Here is a 24,002-nt window from a genome sequence, read left to right as displayed (position 1 = left end):
CCTTGGATGGAAATTTATGACCAACCTAGACAGTATATTAAAAAGCAGAGACATTACTTTGCCAACAAAGGTCCATCTAGTCAAGGCTATGGTGTTTCCAGTAGTCATGTGTGGACGTGACACTTGGGACTATAAAGAAAGCTGAGTGCAGAAAAATTGATGCTTTTGAACTGTGGTGTTGGAGAAGACTCTTGAGAGTCCCTTGGACTGCAAGGAGATCCAACCAGTCCATCTTAAAGGAGATCAGTCCTAGGTGTTCATTGGAAGGACTAATGTTGAAGCTGAAACTCCAATACTTTGGCCACCTGATGTGAAGAACTGACTCATTGGAAAAGACCCTGATGGTGGGAAAGATTAAAGGTGGGAGGAGATGGGAATAGAGGTTGAGATGGTTGGATGGCATCACTGACTCGATGACATGAGTTTGGGTAAACTCCAGGAGTTGGTGTTGGACAGGGAGGCCTGGCGTGCTGCAGTCCATGGGGTCGCAAAGAGTTGGGCAAGACTGAGCGACTGAACTGAACTGAAAGGCTGACATGAATTGTTTTCTATCATTTCCATGTATCTGTCTTATTTGGTAGGGACAATGTGTTATAATTCTTTTTCTCCCATATCATTGTCTATCACAGGCCTGAAGGAACTTGCTAAACCACAATCTGTAGGCTAATTTGGGAAATACAAATTGCCTCAATAGCCTTTTATAAAGATTGTTGTTTTTTTGAATTGAGGTAAACCTGATGATATCTTAAAAAAGAAAATAAAAGCATTACCCATGACATTTCTCACAGAACTGGAACAAATAATCCAAAACTTATATGGAACTATAAAAGACTCAGAATTGCCAAAGCAATATTGAGGAAAGAAAACAAAGCAGGAGGCATAACTCTCCAAAACTTTAGACAAAACTACAAATCTACAGTAATCAAAACAGTGGTATTGGTACAAAAGCAGACAGATGGATCAGTGGAACAGAATCGCCAGCCCAGGAATAAACCCATACACAAAGGTGGTGGTGGTGGTTTAGTCGCTAAGTCCTTTCCAATTCTTGGCGACCCCATGTACTGTAGCCCACCAGGCTCCTCTTTCCATGGGATTTCCCAGGCAAGAATACTGGAGTGGGTTGCCATTTCGTTCTTCAGGATCCTGACCCAGGGACTGAACCCACATCTCCTGCATTGCAGGCAGATTTTTTATTGCTGAGCCACCAGGGAAGCCCGCACACCAAAAGGAGGCAAGGATGTAAAACTGGAAAAAAGATAGTCTCTGCAGAAAGTGGTGCTGGGAAAGTTGGACAGTTGCACATAAATCAATGACGTCAGAACACACCCTCACACTGTGCACAAAAATAAACTCAAAATGGCTCAAAGACTTAAACATAAGACATGACACCATAAAACTCCGACAAGACAGCATAGGCAAAACATTCTTCGACATAAATTGCAACAGTGATTTTCTTAGGTCAGTCCCCCAAGGCAACAGTAATAAAAACAAAAATAAATAAATGGGACCTAATCAAACTTACAAGCTTCTGTACAGTAAAGGAAACCATAAAAAACACAGATACAAATGAAAAGACAATCTATGGAATGGGAGAAAATATTTGCAAATGAGGCAACTGACAAGGACTTACTCTCCAAAATATACACACAGCTCATACAACTCAACCACCAAATAAAACCCAATCGAAAAATGGGCAGAAGATGTTAACAGACATTTCTCCAAAGAAGACATACAGATGGCCAGTGAATACACGAAAAGACGGTCAACATCATTAGTAATTAGAGAAATGCAAATCAAAACTACAACGAGGTAACACCTCACACCAGTCAGAGTGGCCATCATTAAAATGTCTACAAATAACAGATGCTGGAGAGGATGTGGAGAAAAGGGCATCCTCCTTCACTGCTGGTGTGAATATAAATTGTACAGCCACTATGGGGAACAGTATGGAGGGTCCTCAAAAAACTAAAAATAGAGCTACCACATGATCCAGTAATCCCACTCCTGGGCACATACCCAGACAAATCTATAATTCAAAAAGATATACACAACCCTATATTTGTATAGCATGCTCAGTTGCTTCATTTTTATCCAACTATTTGTGACCCCATGGACTGTAATCCACCAGGCTCCTCTGTCAGTGGGATTTTCCCAGCAACAATAGTGGAGTGGGTTGCCACGCCCTCCTCCAGGGGATCTTCCTGACCCAGGGATCGAACCTGGGTCTCCTGCATCTCCTGCACTGCAGGCAGATTCTTTACCGCTGAACCACTGGAGAAGCCCACCTAGGTTCACAGCAGCACTGTTTACAAGAGCCAACATATACAAACAACCTAAATATCCATGAACAGATGAGTGGATAAAGGAAAGGTAGTACATATATACAGTGGAATACTATTCAGTCATAAAAAGGATGAAATAATGCCATTTGCAGCAACATGGATGCAACTAGAGATTATCATACTAAATGAAGTCAGAAAGGGAAAGACAAATACCATACGATATCACTTATACGTGGAATCTAAAATATGGCACAAATGAACCTACTTACAAATCAGAAACAGACTCATGAACACAGAGAACAGACTTGGGGTTGCCAAAGGGGAGAAGGACAGGATTGGGAGTTTGGAGTTAGTAGATGCAAACTATTACATTTAAAATGAATACACCACAAGGTCCTACTGTATAGTACAGGGAACTATATCCAAACCCCTGGGATAAACTATAATGAAAAAGAGTATTTAAAAGAATGTAATTTAAAAAAACAACTGAGCAAACTAATTGCTTTATAAAATAAAGCCATATTTAGGATATACATGAGTAGATTTATGACAATATCACTGTGATTCTTGCTTCATTAAACTTAGATGTAACAAAGTTAAGATGTTCTGCACATGAAAAACTGTTGAACATTTTATTGAATCTGTGAGACCCCCCCCAAAAAGACAATTTCATCTTGTATTTCCTATTCCTTCTCTCAATTGGTCAGTTGTAGTTAATCTTACCTTAAACTTCCCATCTGATGAGAAGATGCTAACCCATTTATTATCATAATCAGCAATGATTATGTCCCCACTGGGATGCACAGCTACTCCTGTGGGACGCTGTAACTGCCCAGGAGAGCGTCCTCGTATGCCAAAACGACTTTTGAACTGTCCATCATTGGAAAATATCTGAAAAACAAATTACATTCATTGCAATGTGAACAGAAACCATCAGGAAAAAAACAGTGAAGGATATCTGTCATAAGGACTACAGGGCAGAACATACAAAGCCTATTTGAAGTAAAGCCTACACACACATGATAAGCTTCCCTTTCTTTTCTTGCATCTTAAGCCTTAAGTAGGAAACTGCACCTGTATTTATTTTATCAACATAAGTTGTTAAAGGTATACAATTAGGAGCCATACCTGCACACACTGGTTGTTACTGTCAGCAATCAATATCTTTCCACTCGTAGATGCTGCTACCCCTTGAAGATTTGTGAATTCCCCTTTGTTTCTTCCTTTGGTACCTAAAAATAAATGATAAAACCAGAGAAAATTAGGGACTTCCTTGGTGGTCCACCAGTTAAGACTCCACGCTTCCATTGCAGGGGGCACGGGTTTGATCCCTGGCTGGGGGACTAAGATCCTATGTGACACATGGAGTAACCAAAAAAAAACAAAACAAACAAATACCACAGAAGATTAAACAATAGAGAGTTAGATTTCTCAGTTATAGCAAGAGAATTATTCAGTCCTCTGTAAGTGGCCTGAGAATGCAATGTTTTTTAAATTACACTTTAAAAAAAGAGGAGCCCTTCCCACTGACCTAATCCATAGTCTACTAAACCTGTCTTTCAGACCAATAAAGTCTTTGCAACATCACGTTATGGGGGGCAAATACCAATCTTTTCTTATTAACCTGTGGCTGCAGACTACTATGATTAAAATATATAGATTCCACAAAGACATGATTATAAAAACTAATTACAATATTGAGGATATTTAGTAGCAGAGGGTCTTATTTTGGGGTTGTGCCAAAATCCCTTCTCCAGTTCAGCAGTTCTTAGAAACCTGGACACTTGACTTCCAGCACTTTTAACTAACTACAAGGTCACAGGTGTTATAAAACCAGCAGGCTGATATTCAACCACTGGAGTTATCTACAAACTATTTTCAAAGACTCAGTATCTCATTAAGCTTCTCTCTCCTATAAAAGGTATCCTGACATGCTTTCCAGATTAAATAAATAAGAAAGGCAAAAGAAAATTAATTAATGTAAGAAAATTAATCAATGTAAGTAACAGCCTCATCCTTCCCAGAGTTTTTTACCAAAGAGATGAAGTAGGAGGGAAAAAAAGCTTAAAGATGTCTACGGTTAACAGATGTTTGTTTTTATTTCAAAAGAAGTAAATAAATAAAATAACTTATTTTAATAGGACCATGTAAATATTAAAGGATGGAAATAAACTTTGCTCAGAAACGACTGGGAAGGAGGTTTAAATTTTCACAGTTGGAGAGCCAGAGCTAGGCCTCAGTTTTTTAATTTCATTTACATTCAAAAGAGTAACTTGATATTTGTTTTTAGACGTCAATGCAATTCCCCAGGAGAGCAAAAAGAGGCTGGCAGTGGCCAATGTCAAGGCCCTATTGAGGTTGCTTAAGAACAGGGAGACTCTTCAGAAACTGGTTTCTGCATTTAGGAAGTGAAACTGTGACAGAATTAAACTCAAAACAAAATCGACAGCAGAATCGCTGGGTGAATCATCTTCTCAGCTGGTTCTTATCAAATCCACAAGATAGTTGTTTCATTGAGGTCCTGGGTCCAAACACGATGACTCATGATCTCTGTCTCTTTTTATAACATGAAATAAAAATCTGAGGCCCAGATCCTCAAAAGAACGTCTTCCACACTGTAGGACAAACAGTTCTATTTAATTTCGGATGTTTCAGAAAAGGCGATCTCTATACTTATCTGCACAAAATCCCTAGAATATGAAGGTACATGGGATCAGCTAATACTTTAAAAATGGTGTGCTGATATCTGTGTGGGGGGAGGGGCAGGAAAAGGGGTGGCAGGCCCTTGAAAGAGGTACGTGCCAACATGGTATTTGCTTTTGGGCATTCCTTCTTAAGTCTGAATAACAGCTGATTAACAGGTACAGCAAAATGAAAGCAACAATTCTTCTAAAATGCTCGGTTTATACTTTTTAAAAGGCAGTGGGGGCAAGGCCAGGGTCTCGTGAGAATAAAAGCTTAATTTATCAAAAACGTTGATAAACAAAAGCATGGAAGTTATTAGCAAGATAAGGAACTGAGGACCAAATAAAGAAAACATAATAAAAGAGAGTCCTACAAGTGGACTGGAAAAGAAGTGACTGTAAAGAAAACCCAGGCCGTTTTGTAAAACTGGAAGTTTACCCATGGCCCAGAGGGAATGCAGGCAGAGGAAAGAAACATTGAGAAGAGGATGGGAGTAAGAGGCACTGGGCCGAGTAGATGCACGTTGGTTTGCTGTTCTTAAGCCTGCCTGTTGCCCTCTTTTACTTAACTTCTGGCCCATCCTGCCAACAGTGTCTGTGAGTCTCTCAGTCGTGTCAGACTCTTTGCAACCCTCGGGACTATATAGTCCATGGAATTCTCCAGGCCAGAATACTGGAGTGGGTAGCCTTCCCTTCTACAGGGGATCCTCCCCACCCAGGGATTGAACCTAGGTCTTCCGCATTGCAGGCGGATTCTTTACCAGCTGAGCCACAAGGGAAGCCCCATCCGTGCTCCCTGATCGTGTTAAGGACAAAGCCTATTCTATTCAGAGAAGACTCTGCAGGCAGCAGCAGTTGAGGTTTGAAAGGAAGGAAAAGATAGAGACTAGTGCTTTAGTAGATGTTCAGTGGTTCCTCTGTTAAAAAGATTTAATTGTCTTTCTGAAAACATAGAGGTGATGCAGAAGGAGGGGAATATCTGAGCAAAAAAATATGGACACCTTTTTTTTTTCTTTGCAGAAATAAACACACATTTTTGAGGGTCAGTAGAAATGGGAAACAACTGTATAGGGGATGGTCAGACATATAATTGGACTCTGTATCAATATCGTTTGGAACAAGTGGAAAGAAGACTCTGCCAGTTTGAAACGGATGCGAGACGGTTCGTACATGCTCTGAGAGGAAAGCGTCTACAATACAGAGGACCACACTGCTGGGGGAGGTCCTCCCACCCCCACCACGCCCCAGGCGATGTGCCGGCCCAACTGTCACTCTTGGTCTCAAGTTAACAAGAGCTTGAGATCGCCGCCACACACGTCAACAAAATCTCAGGGCTGGAGGCACATCTGTTAGATGGCTTATATTTTTTTTTTTTAAATTAGATGGAACAGGCTTTGCCATTTCCTGAGAATTAAAGGAAATCCAGCAGAATACTTGAGGGACAACTCATGCTGACTATTTTTATAAGGAAAATCTTAATGTTGAGTAATGATATGCACAGAATCATTATGCTGAAATGCCCAAAGTCCAAGTGTTTAAAAGTGTCTTGGGTCCAAAATAAACAGAAATTCCAGAAGTTAGAAATAATTTGGAGTGATGTGTTCCTTTTCAATATATTTAGTAAGACTATTTAGTCCAAAGAAAAATGTCTAGCCCGCCACAACGTATTCTATTTAGGAAAACCATTTCTTTCATAACAAATATAAGTGAAGCATAAAACACATATAGTCATCATAAAATCTTTCTCTATCTAACAGCTACATCTGGGCTATAAAATGAGTAACGTGAATTTCTAAAGTAATTATAAACTATTTGGCAACAATTCCATAAGATAATTATACTTGTTTCCCCCCAGATTTTAAACTAGCCTATGAAGCACAGAATGACTTTTTATCAGCTTCTTATCCATGCTCCTGCCCATGCCTCTAGGAAGATTACAGAAGTAAGGTAATAAGTTCCTAGGCTGAAATAGGGGATCACAATTGCAAATTTCTTCTCACTCCCACTCCAACCTAGTAAGAAAATTAACGCTAAATACACCTAGATACTTAGGTAACGCAAAAGGACGAAACAGCCAGACACAGGGTTTAACATGGGATTTTCAACCAAGTAGGTGCTTAACATATATTTGCTGAATGAATGGGTCTCTAAATGAAATATGAATGACTGAGTAAATGACAACCCACATTATGTCATGGGAAAAGGAAGTGTTCAGTAATACTGATAGCACTTTCATTCATATACATTCTCTGACGTACTCCCTGTCACAACCCCGAGTCATCAGCAGGATAAACATCATCATTCCATTTTAAAGATGAGGAATTGAAGCTAGACATATCACAGAGTCAGCAAAGGGACAGAGCAATGAATAAAACCTGGTTCTCCTAACCCTTTACAAAATACATATTTTTAATACATACATTGCTTCTCTCTAATTGGGTATCAGGTTTCTGAGGTGAGGACAACTATTCTTTGGGTTCACATAAGCCATGCTTGCTCCATAAAAATTTTTGAGGAAATTCCATTTTAACTGGTTCACTGTCTCCCTTATTAAACTATGAGCTCCCCAGGGGAAGCTGCAACATCTGTCCTGTTCTCTGCTGCAGCTTACAATACAGTGCGGCGTCTGGTACTTGGTAAATAGCAGTGGCATCTTTCCACATGTGAAACGCAAGAGACGTTCCCAGGGATGAGTTTCTCAAGGAGTGGGTTTCCTATAAAAACATCAGTTGCCAAATTAGCATACTCTCCTTCCTCAGAGACTTTAGAGAGGGAAGATGATGCTTTGCAGAAATGAGGCAGGGAAGAGGGGCATAAATTATCCTATCTTCCTGTAAAGCCTCTGAACTCATGCTAAGTGATTTTATACAGCCATCTGCTATCACAAGAAAGCGCACTGATCTGGAGTACAAATGAATGGTTCATTCACCACTTCCCAAGGACTCATTAAGGTATGCTGGATGAATTGCATAACTTGAAACGATTCATCTGTAATTCTTTCATTCCCTCCCACCTCTTCATCTTCCCCTTTGTTCACTGCTTTTCTTAAATAGCTCACAAAACCAACTCACAGCTTTTAGTCAGCAAACTCTGACAGTGCAGGGAAAAACAATCTCTTGATGTTTTAAGGCTTTATCAACAGATGCACTAAGCCACTTGCCTGTACTCCTTCAGGTTTGTTTTCCAATTTAACATTAGAGTAAGACAATAATTGACTCACAGTGGGCATGTTATGTTTTCATGTGTGGGAGGTGTCAAGTATCTCAACTTTGGAAAACTGCAGAAGTTGAAGGACATTTCAGATGAAGAGGAACTGCCGTGCAATTAAAAAGGCAGGGGCCTCAGAGTCACAGGTGGCTTGGTTCCTACTTGGGCTCTCCCGAGCCTCCACTCCTTCAGAGCTAAGGATGATTATATGTGGTCCTGGTAATTTGGTTTGTGAGGGTCAAGAGCTGTAGGCTGGGGAGGAGCTCTGATTTCTACCACTGGCCCTTTCTACTGTCTAAGAGCTCCCCTTATGCTGATTTCAATGAATTCAGTAAAGCTGCAGATACAAAATTAACATACAAAATTCAGTAGCGTTTCCATACATTAACAATGAATTTTCTGAAAAAGAAACAACTTGATTCCACTGATAACAGCATCAAAAACAATAAAGTACTTAAAAATAAATTTAACCACAGAGCTAAAAGATTTCTTATCTGAAATCTACAAGATATTAATGAAAGAAATTGAAAAAGACACAAAGTGGAAAGATATTCCATATTCATGGATTGGAAGAATTATTATTGTTAAAATGTCAATACTACCAAAAGACATCTACAGATTCAATGCAATCCCTATCAAGAGTCCAGTGGTATTTTTTACAGATGTTAAAAAACACTTCTAAAATCTATATGGAACCACAAAAGACCCTGAATGGTCAAAGAAATTCTGAGGAAGGGGAACAAAACAGGAGGCCTCACATTCCCTGATTTCAAGCTATAATATAAAACTATTGAAATCAAAATAGTATAGTATTGGCATTAAAAACCAATAGACCAAAACAGAATTGAGCCTAGAAAAAATACCCAAATATATACAGTCAACTGATATTTTGACAAAGGTGCCAAGAAAAGACAGTGGCTTCAACAAATGGTGCTAGGATAATTGAATACTCACATAAAAGGATGAAACTGGACCTCTGTCTTACATCATAGACAAAAGTTAACTAGAAAGGGATTAAAGATTTAAATATAAGTCCTGAACTCAGGTCTTGTTTCTTCCTAGAAGAAAACACAGGAATAAAGCTCCCTGACATGAGCATTGGTGAAGATTTTTTGGATAGGACACCTAAGGCATGAGCAAAGAGTGCAAAAATAAACAAGCAGGACCATATCAAACTAAAAAGCTTTTGACAGCGAGCAAACGAAACCATCAGCAATGTGAAAAAACAAAAAGTGGAACGGGAAAAAATATTTCACACTATGTATCTAATAAGGGGTTAATATCCAAAATATATAAAGAACTTACACAATTCAACAGCAACAAACCAAATAACCCAATTAAAAACTACGGGAAAGACCTGAATACGTACTTTTCCAAAGAACAGTCACAAAGGTCACGTGAAAAGAAGCTCAAGGTCACCAGGTATCAGGGAAATGCAAATTAAACCCACAGTAAGACGCCCCTCATGCCTGTCAAAACGGTCACATCCAAAAGACGGAGCAAATATGGTGGCATGCTCAACTAAAGATCCCTCATGCTGCAGTGAAGACCTGGCCCAGGTAAATAAACTAAACAGACGAACGGCGGCATGGATGTGGACTACTGGGCCTTGTGCACTCCTGGTAAACTGGTAAAGTCACTATGGAAAAACTGCATAAAGGATCTCTGAAAAGAAAACACAGAACTACCATTATGATCCAGCTTTTCCACTTCTGGGTATGCTCCATGTCTGGCTGAATAGTGTGACTACTGTTCTGCTATGAAAGGGAGAAAATCCTACCATTTGCGACAACATGGGCGGGCCTTGAATGCATTTCGCTGGCTGAAGTCAGTCAGTGAGACACAGACCAACACTGTATGATCTCACTCACACGTGAAATCTAAAGCAAAACGAAGCAGGACTTCCCTGGTGGTACAGTGGTTAAGAATCCTCCTGCCAATACAGGGACACAGGTTCGATCCCCAGTCTGGGAAGATCCCACTCGCCGCAGGGTGACCAAGCCCCGGAGCTAGAGCTCCTGAGCCTACGCGCTGGGGCCTGCGTGCGGCAACTCCTGAGCTTGCGTTCCTAGAGCCTGTGGTCTGCAACAAGAGAAAGCGCGCAACGAGAAGCCTGTGCACCACGCCTAGGGCGCAGTCTCTGCTTGTCACGACTAGAGAAACCCCCTGAGCAGCAGTGCAGACCCAGTGCAGCCAAAAATAATAAATAAATAAAATGAAGACAAAACAGAACTCACACTAAAGAGATCAGACTTGTGGTTACCAGAGGCAGGAGGGTCGGGGAGAGGCAGCCAGAGATGAAGTAACTTCCCTGACTGTGTGGTTTTGACAGTGTCACTGCTGGGGCTGGAGCCAGGGCCAGCCCGCCTCCGTGCCCACAGCCTCGACCATTCACTCTTCACCCTTGCATCCCTGCATCACTAAAGTCAAACAGCCTGATGCTCCGTTGGGTCCTCAAGCCCTGCCTGCTCCCTCCTAAGGATGTTAGGAATCTGCATTTCCTCTCCACTCGCTGCATCACTCAACTCCAGCACTTGCAACAGCTCACATGACCGCTGCAACAGGAAGCAGCCCCCTGCCTCCTGGGGAACACTGCCGGTAGATCCCTAGGCTCTCTGGAAATCAATGTCTCAGTAAGTCACCACATCACACCACGCTGTTCAGTGCCCTCCCCTTCATCCACACCGTGATGACGGTTCTCAAACCTCAGCGCGCAGAAGGGTCGTGGGGCTGGAGGCATGCAGATTCCTGGTCCCGTCCCCGGAGATTCTGATTCTGTAAACGCAGTTCAGAATCCAGGAATTCTAATTTTTGCCAAGCACCCCAAGGACCTCAAGTGGTTTATGGGAAACACAGGTGTACAGAACAAAGTTTCTGCTTAGCAAGGAAACAACTTCTTCTTTGCTCTCTTCACTTTATTTCACGCTTCAGGTAATGGAATCATTATGGTTCCTGGAACTACTCAGTGTCTGATCTTCCCCTTCACCTAAACCTCCCCTTTCCTCCTTCTAACTGGCAGACTCTTTCTCCTTCAAAGCTGGCTTAGGTTTAGGTGTCATCTCGAGAACCTTCCTTAACTCCCTGCTACCTGTCAGCCTCCCCATCCCGCCTGCTTCTGAAGGTGCTCATTCTGAAGGTACCACATCTGTCAAGTCTGTCCCCTTCTAGACTGTGGCCTCCCCTAGGTCAGGCTCAGGATCTGAGCATTGCCGCCTGGCCATGCGTCGGGCACACAGTAGAAGCTCAAACAGCAGAGTTCCATTTAACTAGGGGGCTGGATGATCAGGGAGGAGAGGGGAAAGGAAAGTCAGAACTACCCTGGAAAATCTTCTATTATCCAGAAAGTAATAGTTCACTTGCACAAACAGACACAGGTGTTCAGGCATGTACACAACATAGCTGTCATGTATCTGCCCTTGCGTATCTGTTATAAGCCGAACTGTATCTCCACACAATCCATATGCTACAGTCCAGTCTCAACCTCCAGTACCTCAGAATGTAACTGTTTTTGGAGTTAAGATCTTTAAAGCTGATTAACTTAAAACAAGGCCCTAATCCAATACGACTGGTGTCCTTATGAGGAGAGGGAGAAACACCAGGAGTGTGTGAGCAGAAGGGGGGGCCTTCAGAGGACAAAGCAGCAAGCAGGCAGAGGCCTCCGGGGAAACCAAGCCCGCCGCCTCCTTGAGCCTGGGCTTCAAGCCTCCAGACTGTGAGAAAATCAATCTCAGTCTGTGGTACTGTTATGGCGGGCCTAGCAAACGGAGACATCATCTTTACTTCATTAACAAACGTGGACTTAGTGCTATATGCCATGGACTGTTCTCAGTGCCTGATAAACGTCTAAACACTTAAACACTTCCCCCCAGTGCCCGTGAATCTCCAAGGGTGCATGTCTCAATGGGTAGAAGGGGAGAAGAGAGGGTCCCCTTTCCCTGGGGCGGGGCTGGGCATTCAGAATATAACTTGGGAAAAAACCCCTAAGAGACATGTCTCTTTCCTCAGGTGAGATTCACAGGTGGAATGGTGACGATTGAAAGTAACAATAGTAAAAGGACGGTCATCTTTAACTCAGCAGTTACTGCACATAGGCAAATGCCAGCCCTAAGAATTCCTTCTTGTTTCACACCCACGGCAACTTAAGAATTAGGTAAGATTTCATTGCCTTTATTTTAGCAGAGGAAACTGGGTTAAGAAGGGAGAATCAGAATCTGGCCCAGATCTGGCCCTCTCTCCACTTAGCACACTGCCTGGGAAGTGGACCCAGTAACTTGGCTGGGGGAGGGGAGATTCCAAATGCAAGACTGAGTTAGCTCTTGATGCAGATCAATGGGGAGCAGCAAGGTCAATTGTTTTGGAAGAAAAGGCAGCAGGGAACATCTAACAGCCTTAATAACAGCTCGTGCAAAAACAATGGCTGTGGATTATTTAGCTCTTCCAACATGCCAGGCATTAAGCTTGGAACTTTGAACAGTTCTGAGAAGCAGATATTTTTATCTTTCCTTTTTATGGACATGGAAACTGAAGCCCAGGGAAGCTGGGAGACCTGCCCAAAGTTGAAGCAAGTGGCAGAACCGGAGTGGCAGGCCTGGGAGGCTCCAATCCTGTGCCACCCAGCCCACCCGCTCTGCTTTGGCAAGTGTCTCAACAGCCTCTGCACCCAACTGCACAAATGGCCAGTGAATGGACCAGGGCCTCCACGCACTGAGAAGGGAGCCTGCTTGCTGGATCACAGTCTTTACCAAGATCTATCCTAAAGAATAATAAATATAGAGTATTAAATAATAAAGAGAAATGAATAATAAAAAGAGCAGCTCTTGCCCAAGAATGTTCCAAGGAGCCTTATTTTCCCAAGATGTCCACAGGAAAAGTGCTATGGTCAGAAGAGCTTGGAAGTGTTGCCTATTATCCCTCCACTGCCTGTGAGACCTACAGTGTACATCAGCAGATTCTAAAGGTACACAGTAAAAAAAATAATAATAATCTGTTTCCCTCACTTAAGCTAAGCTTTCCCCAATCTGTCTGAACCACAGAACTGTTTTTCTACATGTGTCAGTGACCATACCTTGAAGACCTTTTTAGAGATACTGCAGTGGAGGACTGAACAGGCAGAAAGAGAAGCAAGTGGGAGCCACTTTTGGATATAGTAGCTAACATGTAGACTTTTTTTTCTTAAGAATTATCAAATTGTGAGGACCTCCCTGGCTGTCCAGTGCTTAAGACTCCATGCTATCAATGCAGGGGGCCTGGGTTTGATACCTGGTCAGGTAACCAGATCTCAGATGCCACATGGCTTGCCACAAAATAAAAAAAATTTAAAAATATATAATAAAAGAATTAGTAAAGTGTTGGTTGTTTTATTTAGTTTGTTTAGAAAATAAACAGCTTTAAAAAATTGGAGGCCATGAAGCTGACAAGGGAAGGACAATTTGCATTCCCAAATCTCTTGGTTCATCCTAAGCCATTCTGCTTCCATCCCAATCCATTCTATTCTCCAGGTTTCCACCCACCCACCCTCTTAAGGCTGCTCTCCAGCTACACGCAGATGGATATAACCACAGCTTGCAATGCACCATGCCCCTTATCCCCAGGTCTTACAGTGTGGAAGCAGTGAGAAGCATCAGACCCTCTGCCCACAGTTACCTCCTGCGCTGGCACATTCCAGAGAAACACGTGATGTTATTTGATAGAAGCATGTCTCTGCCTTTGGGTTAGGCAGAAGTACTCTAAAGACATTATTCCCATGGGGGGAAAAGATCGCCAACATTTCCTCTAAAATGTGCAGATTATGTACACACTGCTATATTTAAAATGGATAACCAAAAAGGACCTACAGTATAGGAAAGGGAACTGTGTTCAGTATTATGCAACAAAAGAATCTGAAAAGAAGAGATACATGTATCTGTGTAACTGAATCACTTTGCTGTAACCTGAGACTGACATTGTTAATCACCTACATTTCAATATGAAATAAAAAGCTAAAAAAAAAAAAAAAAAAAAAACTGCTACAAAAAAAAGTCCAGATTAGAGTGCTGTATTTTTCTAATTCTCTTTCTGCTTATTTTCAGTTTCTGATTTTCCATAATACATACGCAGCGCTGGCGTGTTGAGAGGAGGAGGAGGGGAAGAAGGAGAGGGGGGAGGGAGGAAGAGCGAGCAGGGAAGGAGGAGGGGAGAGGGAGGAGGAGAAGGACACAAACCTCTGGAGAAGCCTGCACGAGCTCACCTAATAAAATACACCAGTTTATCTCCCACACCGTCAGCCCAAGTTGCAGTTGCGACCTGCCAAGTTGCAAGTCGCGACACTTCCCCAGTCCCCCCTTGAACCAAGCAAAATCCCGCGTGCAGGCGCAGCGCCTCTGGCCCCTTACCCACGCGGAAGATCAGGTCGTCTTCGATGGGGTTCTCTTTTCGCTTCCCGGTGCTGTACATGCTGGCGGGCCTCTTGACAGCCTTCTGCTTCACATGGCCGCTGCCCGGGGACTTCACGCGCCGCTTCACGCCCTCGGTGGTGGGGGACACGTCCGCCGAGCGGATCACCTTCAGCTTGAACGGGCTGCCGCGGATGTGTTGGTCGTAGAGACGCAGCGACAGCGTGAAGTCGCCCTCCTTCTGCACGGTGTAGAGGAACTCGTACGTGCCGTTCTTGTTGTCCAGGATCTCCCCGTCGGCCACGCTGCCGTCCGGCGTGCTCAGCTCCGCCGTCAGGTAGGCGTTGCCCGTCTTGCACAGCTCGCCGTCTTTGTCCTTAGTTGTTATGGTAACGGACATGGGCTGCCCGATGATGGTCTGCCGCAGCCCCTCGCCCGTCGCCACCGTCTCGGAGGCGACGGCGTTGGTGGTCAGAATCGTCCCGAGGTTGTGGATGGACTTCTTGAGCCCCTCGGTCTCCACGATGAAGTCCAGCTGGTCGTTCTCTCGCGGGTGCAGCGGGAAATCCTGGTCCGCTAGCTCGTTGAGCTTCTCGCTCATCTGCTTCTTCACCAGCAGCACCTCCGTCTCCGTGCCGTGGTTGAGGGCCTGCGCCGTGAAGCTGCTGCAGCTCTTGATGCTCTCCTGGCCCTCGAGCAGGGTGTCCAGCTGCGACTGGAGGACCTGCGGGGAGAGCGAGCCGCTGAGCGCCGCCCGTGGCGGGCCTGGGGCGAGGGGGGTTCCGTTTAACCCAGCGAGCCCGGCTGTGAAGCTAAATCCTAAGTCGCCTTCCCAGCCCCTTCTCTTTCCCGTCCTCCTCGCTCCATTTCTCCCACACACATTTCTGGGATCATGTGTCTGGGGTGAGCAGAAACGTCACCGAGAGCTTGGCAGCCAGAGTGCTATGCTCGACATCTGAAGTATTCATTACTCAGTTTCTTTCCCTAATGTTCAAAGTTCCCCTGTCATCACCTCAAGGAACAGAAACCAGACAAATAATAGCTCCACCTCTGAATATCGGAAGCTTTCAGCCCTGGTTTTGTGATGGGACGTGCAGAGTTAAACGGAGGCTGCAGTCATGGTTCACTCTGAACTTGACTAACAGGTTGGTGTGGGTGAGAGAGTCATTAAGAGACTATTAGACATTATAATTAAGGAAGGAAAACAATCCAGTTTAACCCTAAATCCTGAAAGTATTACTTTATATTCAGCCTTGCCTTTTATATAGTCAAGTTATAAAGGGGTACTTAAGGCCACAGAATCATAGTTTTGGTGAAAACAGGAAGGAAAACATAGCTGGAAATAGGAAAAAATATGCTGTTAAGTAAAAGCTACTCTTTACCGTCTGTGCCACCAGGGAAGCCGCTAAAAGCTACTCTTTACCAAACAACAGTGACACTTAAGAACCAGTTTGAGTCCACTTTGCTGCTGTGGAACCCAGGAAGCTGGCGTCGGGGAGGCCCGGGACCAAGCCTCCTGTGAAGGACCTGCACGACTGGAGTCTTACCTTGTGTTTGAGGCCATAGTTGACTTCCAGCTCCATGAGCAGCACACTCTTGCGCACGTTTAAAGTCTTCTGGAGTTCATCAAAGGTAGAATGGATGTCATCCACAATACTGGCCTTTTGGTTGGTTAACTGATGGATGATTTCCGAGATGAACTGAAGAGCAGAATCTATTTCTGGGAGCCTGGAGGACAGTTGGCAGAGGTCGTTATTCTAGTAACATCCACAGGGAAATAGTAAAAACAAAAACTATCCAAACACTATATTTTGCCAAGCAACATTTTCTATACCTTTCATCATCTTGAAAAAGTAATAACTGAAGAACAGAATGATAAGACATGCCATAATTACTGACTTTGAGAAAAGAGATTTTGAGGATCCATGTCTATTTCAATCTACCTCAGTCATTTATTTTTAATAATTGATGGTACAAAACCTCGAAGCTCTCTGAACCCCTGGGCTTTTTCTCCCACTCTAAATCAGGCACACTCTACAGTGGACAAGCACAAGGTCCTACTGTATAGCCAGAGAGCTATATTCAGAATCCTATGACACAGCCAAATGGAAAAGATTATTATGCATCGCAGGATGTTTAACACCATCCTTTCCTCTACTCCCCACCCCCCCACAGCTGTGACATTGTCTCCAGACATTGCCGATGTCCCCTGGGGGACATCATGGTCCATGGCTGAGGACCACTGTTCTAAATAGACAGCTATATCTTTTTCCCCAATCACATGAAAAACTTACCCAAGCTCGGAGTTTCCTGTGAACTTCTTGCAAGTTTCCAAATTCTTTTAATTAGTACAGAATAGCCACACTTTTCTCACTTCAACTATTGGTAAAGATTTATTTTCAGCTGGTTGTTTATTTCCTCCCTTTGATCTTTCTCATGCATCACACAGCTACCCTCTTCCTTCATCTCCTTGCCAAATAAAGAGCCTGGAGGCAAGGAAGTAGAAGGAAAACTGAGCAGTCGCTGCTCGGGACCATTTTGCTGGGCTCAAGCAGAGAGGAGCCAGTCACAGTTGGCATAATGGCCTGTAAGTGAGTCAAGAACAGTAGCTAAGAAAGGCTCTTCAGACAGCCTGGTTTCAGGCACAAACTTCAGAGATCTGAGAGCGTTTTCCTCGAGTATATTTTCTTCATTTGATCATACGAAGGTGCTGAAAGAAAAGCCTACTTATAACAAGGGGATTGCAATTTTACCAAGGGGCAGGGCATCACCCTTATCGCTCACCAGTTTATGACCACAGAGCTGTGATCAAAGGAGAATTTACTTGGGTGACATGAACCTTCTGTCCCACTGGGACATGAAATCCGGAGGCCACAGGCGGCCAGCCGTGGCGCGGAGGGAGGCGTGCACACCTTTTGTTGACGGCGTCCAGCTGCACCTGGAGCGAAGCCTTGTGCTGCTCCACCACGTCCTTGAGGGGCACGGTGGGGTGCTCTGCGTGCTCCCCCTCCGTGCACTCCCGACACATGGCGGTCTCGCAGGACTGGCAGTAGAAGTCCATCACCTGCGGACGACACAAGAGCGGTTCCCATTCTTGGCCACTGACCGAGCACTGACCAGGCGCTGGGTCTTCCCCAGCACGCTCTCAGTAATGCCCACAGCCTCCCCAGGATGTGGACAGTGTTACATCCAGCGTCACAGGAGAAAAGGAAAGATAAACTTTTGTGTGCCAGGTCTCAGACAGAGGTGGATCGGACTCCAGGGCAGCTGCTATAGTCGTTAACCCAGCTGTACTTGGCCACTGCGGTAAGGCAGAACAGCGCAGTGTTGAGGTTCTCAGATATTTGGGTCTCAGGACTCCTTTGCACTCTTTATAAATGACTGAGCACTTGAAGTGCTTTTCGTTTATGTGAGTTATATCTACAGCTACTTATATTAAAAATGGAAACTGAGAAACATTCCAAATATTAATTCATCAAAAGCAAAACTAAGCCCCATTAAGTGTGACCATAAATAATATGATTTATGGAAAGTATATTTTGCAACACAGAAAATCCTGTGAGAAGAATGGCACTGCTTTCTATATTTGTAAATCTCTTCAGGGTCTGGCTTCACAGAAGACAGCTGGATTCTCATACCTGTTCCTCTGTGAAGTCTGTCTTGATAGCACATGCCATACAGTCTCTGGAAAATACCACTGTATACTCTTGAGAGATTGGGAGTGAAAAAGGTAAATAATGCTTAGTATGATCATACAGTTGTGATCTTGTGGATCCCCTGAAGTGGTCTGGGGACCCATGAGAGTTCCTGGATGGCACCTTGAGAATTGCTGCTGTTTGGATAAGAGATGAGCAGGACAGAACACTTTGCATCCTGGCTCCACCACTTACATGACCTCACCACGTCTCAATTTTCCCTCTGTCAAATGGAGACAATTGTGCAACCTACTAACCTACTTCACAGGGCTGCTATGAGGATTCAGGAGAGTAATTTGCACAAAGAACTCAGATGATGCCTGGCACTGACAAACAGTCCCTAATCAGTAGCAGCGATGATAATGATGATGATATCATTTGCTTACTTGAAAATAAAACCACTTTATCCTGATTAAAGATGAACTCTTGGTAATAATATAACATAAAGCCTGAAAGTTTCTTTGTGAAGGCATTCCCCTTATTCTCTCAGCTGGAAATAACTTCTTCCAATATTGAATTCCCAAAGCACTTTGAAGGGGGGAGGATTTTTTTCTTAAAGTATAACACACATCAAAAAAATGGCATAATTCCTAACACAGATTGATTTTTTCATAAAGTGAATGCACCCACTAGAGCAATTTTATTCATATCCATTTTATGAAATATTTATAAGATTTTAAGTTACTGAGCACTTAAACACTTTCAACCCAGAGCCTAGGTAACTCCTTACACAAAGTAGGTATATAATGATACTGCTGAATGTATGAAACATATGCTGTTTATAAGAGACTCACTTTAGGTTGAAAGTAAAAAGATGGAAAAAGATATTCCATGAAAATAGTAACCAAAAGAGAGCTGGAGCGGCTATTCTAATATTAGACAAAATGGATTGTAAGACAAGTTGTTAGACAGAAAAGGACTATCAACTATACTTCAATTAAATAAGGACATTAATAATGACAAAATGGTCAATCTGTCAAGAAGAGATGACAATTATTAACAAAGCAAAAACTGATAAAACTGAAGGGGGAAATGGACAGTTCAATAATAATGGTTGGAGATTTCAATATTGAACTTTCAATAACGATAGAACTATTAGATGGAAGATCAGTAAAGAAATAGAGAACTTGAAAAAAAAGAAAAAGAAAGAAATAGAGAACTTGAAAAACAAGCCAACTTGATCTAACATCCACATATAGAACATTCTGTTCAATAACAATGCATTTTTGTCATGTACACATGGAACATTTTCCACAATAAACCATATACAAAAGTCTCAATAAATTTAAAATGACTGAAATCATATAAAGTATCTTCTCTGGCTATAATGGAATGAAATTAGAAATCAGTAACAAGGAAATCTGGAAAATCAACAAATACATGGAAATTAAATAACATACAGTAAAATAATGAGTCAAAGAAAAAATTACAAAGGAAATTAAAAAATAGCTTGAGATTTTTCATTTAAAAATAACAACATACCAAAATTTGAGAGACAGTACTCAGAGCAAATTTTATAGTTGTATATGTCTACATTGAAAAAGAAGATCTCAAATCAATAAACTTAAGCTTCCACCTGAAGGAACTAGAAAAAGAAGAACTAAACCCAAAGCAAGCAGAAGAAAGGAAACGAAGATCATAGTGGAGAATAGAAAAATAAGAAATCAATGAAACCAAAAATTGGTTCTTTGTAAAGATCAACAAAATTGACATACTATGGACTGTTGTAGGTCAACAAATTAAATAACCTAGATAAAATGGATAAATTCCTAGAAACAGAAAATCTACCAAAACTAATTCAAAGAAGAAATAGAACACACGAATAGACCTATAAAAGTAAAGAGACTAATCAATATTCAAAAAACCTCCAACAAAGAAAAGTCCTGGGCAAGATGGCTTCATTGGTGATTTCTACCAAAAATTTAAGAATAATTAATACCAATCCTCAAAGTCTTCAAAAAGTAGAAGAAAAGGGAACATTCATTCATTCTAATAGGCTGGTAATACACTGACATCAAAGCCAAAAACATCATGGAAAAAGAAAATTATAGACTAATATTCCCTATGAATATAGGTGCAAAAATCCTTTACAAAATACTAGTAAACTTAATCCAACTGCATATTAAAAGGACTAAACATATAACCAAGTGGAATTTATTTCAGAAATGCAAGGGTGGTCCACATACAATAATCAATATATGTAATACACCATGGTAATAGGATGAAGGGAAGAAAACCCATATGATCATATTAGCAAATGTAAAAAGAGTATTGACAATACCAACATACTTTCATGATAAACATGCTTATCAAATTAGAAGGAAAATTCCTCAACTTGAAAAAGGGAATTTACAAAAACCCCACAGCTTCTTTAATGGTAATTCCCTAAGATCAGAAATAAGAAAAGGATGTCCACTTTTGCCACTTCTTTTTTTTTCACTTTTGTCACTTCTATAACAATGTACTGGAAATTTTAACCAGAGCATATAGGAAAGAAAAATAAATAAAATGCATCCACACGGGAAAAGAAGTAAAAATTTCTCTATTCAGAGAAAATCTCCAAGAATACACACATGCACACACATACATACAATACAATATTAGATCTAACAAATTAATTCAGTAAAGTTTTAGGATACAAGATCAACAAACAAAAATCAGTTGTATTTCTATCCACTAACAACGAAAAATCAAAAACTTAAGAAAATTCCATTAGAATAGCATCCAAAAGAACATAAAATATTTAAAGAATAAATTTAACCAAGAAAGTTTAAGACTTATACACTGAGAATTACAGAATATTGTTGAAAAAAATTAAATAATAATGGAAATAAATGGAAAGATATCTTATACTTATGACTTGGAAGACTTAATATTGTTAAGAGCACAGTATTCCCCAAACTGATCTACAAATTCAATGAAACAGCTATCAAAATTCTAACTTCTTTTTTTCACAGAAGTGAACAAGCTGTTCCTAAACTAATAGAGAATTGCACTGGGACCCTGAATAGCCAAAACAATCTTAAAAAAGAGTTTGAAGAGCGAAATTGGAAGGCTCATATTTCTAAATTTTGAAACTTACTACTAAGCTAGCGTAATTAAAATTGTGTTACCAACCTAAGAACAGGCATATAGATCAATGGAATAGAATTGAGAGTTCAGAAGTAAAACAATACATTTATGGTCAATTGATTCTTGACAAGGATGCCAAGACCACTCAATGAGGGAAACAGTTTTTTCAAGAAATAATTCAAAGCCACTGGATATATAAAAGAATGAAGCTGAAACCTTACTTCACTGCATATATAAAATTTAACTCAAAATAGATTAACAACCTAAATGTAAGGGCTAAAACTATAAAAATCCTGGGAAAAAACCCATAGGGTTAAATCTTCATGACCTTGGACTTGGCACCAGATTCCTGGATATGACACAAAAGCACAGCCAAAATAAAAAAGATAAATTGGACTTTATCAAATTAAAAACTTGTGTATCAAAGGGCAGTAACAGAAACATAAAAGGAATGGGGAAAATATTTCCTAGTTATACATCTGATAAGGATGCAGTATCCAGAACATATAAAAAAACTCTGTAACTCAAGAACCCAATTCAAAAATTGTCAAAGGAATTAAATAGACATTTCTTCAAAGAGGCTAAATGAATGGCCAGTTTTCACAGGAGAATTCTCTCAACATCATTAGTCACTAAAAAAATGCAAATCAAAACCACAATGAGACATCACAGCACCTAGGAGGGCTAGACTCAAAAAATCAGACAATAACAAGTGTTGGGAAGAATATGGAAAATCAGAACTCTCATACTTTGCTGGTGTTCAGCTCTACTATATGACCCAGCAACCCAAGAGAACTGAAAATATATGTACATGCAAAAACTGTACATGAATGTTTACACCAGCTTTATTTGTAACAGCTCAAAGTGAAAAGTGGAAACAACCCAAATATCCATCAACTCATGAATGGATAAATTCATGGTTATAAATTGTGGTATATTATTTAGCCATAAAGAAACGAATGATGTTCTAATATTCACTACATTATAGATGAACCTTGAAAACATTATGCTAAATGACGGAACCTAGACTCAAAAGGCCACATATTGTAGGATTGCATTTATATCAAATGTCCATAATGGACATATCCTTAGAGACAGAAAGCAGGTGATGGGTGCCAAGGGTTGGGGTGGTGGGGAGGGGATGAGGAATGACTGCTTAATAGGTACACAGTTTCCTTGGAGGATATAATGAAAAACTTCTGGAATTAGTAGTGATGTTTGCACAACCTTTTCAATATCCTAAAAAGGGCTTCACTGGTGGTTCAGTGGTAAAGAATCCAGCTGCCAATGCAGGAGATGTGGGTTTGATCCCTGGGCTGTGGGTTTGATCCCACATGCTGTGGGGCAGCTGAGCCTACGTGCTGCAGCTACTGCTCCACAAGAGAAGCCACCGCAATGAGAGGCGCACACACTGCAACGAAGAGTAGCCCCTGCTCGCCACAACGAAGATCCAGTGCAGCCAAAATAAAAAGTGATGAAAATAGGGACTTTGCTGGCAGTACAATGGTCAAGGCTTCCCCTTCCAATGCAGAGGGTACAGGTCAGTGAGTTAAGATTACAAGTGCCTCCTGGCCAAAAAAAAAACAAAACATAAAACACAGTATTGTAACAAATTCAATAAAGACTTTTTAAAGAGATCCACGTCAAGTAAAAATGTAACAAATTAAGTAGTTAGAAAGTTGAATTTTATCTGATTTTTACCTCAATTTTAAAAAATTGTTATCTTTGAAGAGACAGCAGCAGACCTGCGTAACTGTCCCTGGTTCAGTTCAGTTCAGTTCAGTCGCTCAGTTGTGTCTGACTCTTTGTGACCCCATGAATCGCAGCACACCAGGCCTCCCTGTCCATCACCAATTCCCGGAGTTTACTCAAACTCATTCCCATCGAGTCGGTGACGCCATTCAGCCATCTCATCCTGTTGTCCCCTTCTCCTCCTGCCCCCAATCCCTCCCAGCATCAGGGTCTTTTCCAGTGAGTTAACTCTTCGAATCAGGTGGCCAAAGTATTGGAGTTTCAGCGTCAGCATCAGTCCTTCCAATGAACACCCAGGACTGATCTCCTTTAGGATGGACTGGTTGGGTCTCCTTGCAGTCCAAGGGACTCTCAAGAGTCTTCTCCAACACCACAGTTCAAAAGGATCAATTTTTTGGTGCTCAGCTTTCTTCACAGTCCAACTCTCACATCCTTTTTAACGGCTGAGTAATGTCTGTTGTGATCTCTCCATTTTCATTTCTAATTTTGTTAATTTGGTTCTTCTCACTTTGTTTTCAAATGAATTCTTTAACTCTCACATCCATACATGACCACTGGAAAAACCATAGCCTTGACCAGACAGACCTTTGTTGGCAAAGTAATGTCTCTGCTTTTTAATATGCTGTCTAGGTTGGTCATAACTTTCCTTCCAAGGAGTAAGCACCTTTTAATTTCATGGCTGTAGTCACCACCCGCAGTGATTTTGGAGCCCCCAAAAATAAAGTCTGACAGTTTCCACTGTCTCCCCATCTATTTCCCATGAGGTGATGGGACCAGATGCCATGATCTTAGTTTTCTGAACTGTCCTTGGTACTGAGTCCTAATTGTTTCCTGGGAAGCAAAGGCCCTGAAATCATTTCGAAACATCAGCAACTAGTTAATGCTTGTCCTTGGTTCTGACAGCTTTGACTCAAGCTGAGACCTCATTATAGGAGAGAG

General features: G+C 41.7%; 1 protein-coding gene and 1 long non-coding RNA gene across 13 annotated transcripts in view; one reads left to right on the top strand and one right to left on the bottom strand.

Moving 5' to 3' along the window:
* TRIM2 (tripartite motif containing 2) overlaps positions 1–24,002 on the bottom strand; it is a 178,185-nt gene that overhangs the window by 19,872 nt on the left and 134,311 nt on the right. For all 12 annotated transcript variants that reach the window (XM_043902642.1, XM_043902635.1, XM_043902634.1 and 9 more), the window contains exons 4-8: positions 17,457–17,608; positions 16,092–16,272; positions 14,545–15,268; positions 3,411–3,514; positions 3,006–3,173 (exon numbers count right to left, since the gene is read on the bottom strand). In XM_043902642.1, coding sequence (XP_043758577.1) covers positions 3,006–3,173; positions 3,411–3,514; positions 14,545–15,268; positions 16,092–16,272; positions 17,457–17,608 — 1,329 coding nt within the window. The remainder of the gene's footprint in view (positions 1–3,005; positions 3,174–3,410; positions 3,515–14,544; positions 15,269–16,091; positions 16,273–17,456; positions 17,609–24,002) is intronic.
* LOC122694210 lies at positions 15,317–18,000 on the top strand. The gene is made up of 2 exons (XR_006341137.1): positions 15,317–15,689; positions 15,942–18,000. It is a non-coding gene; the product is annotated as an uncharacterized LOC122694210 (long non-coding RNA).

The sequence above is a fragment of the Cervus elaphus genome, chromosome 5 (assembly GCF_910594005.1).
Source record: "Cervus elaphus chromosome 5, mCerEla1.1, whole genome shotgun sequence".
Taxonomy (NCBI): Eukaryota; Metazoa; Chordata; class Mammalia; order Artiodactyla; family Cervidae; genus Cervus; species Cervus elaphus.
This window is presented reverse-complemented; position numbering and strand designations above follow the sequence as displayed.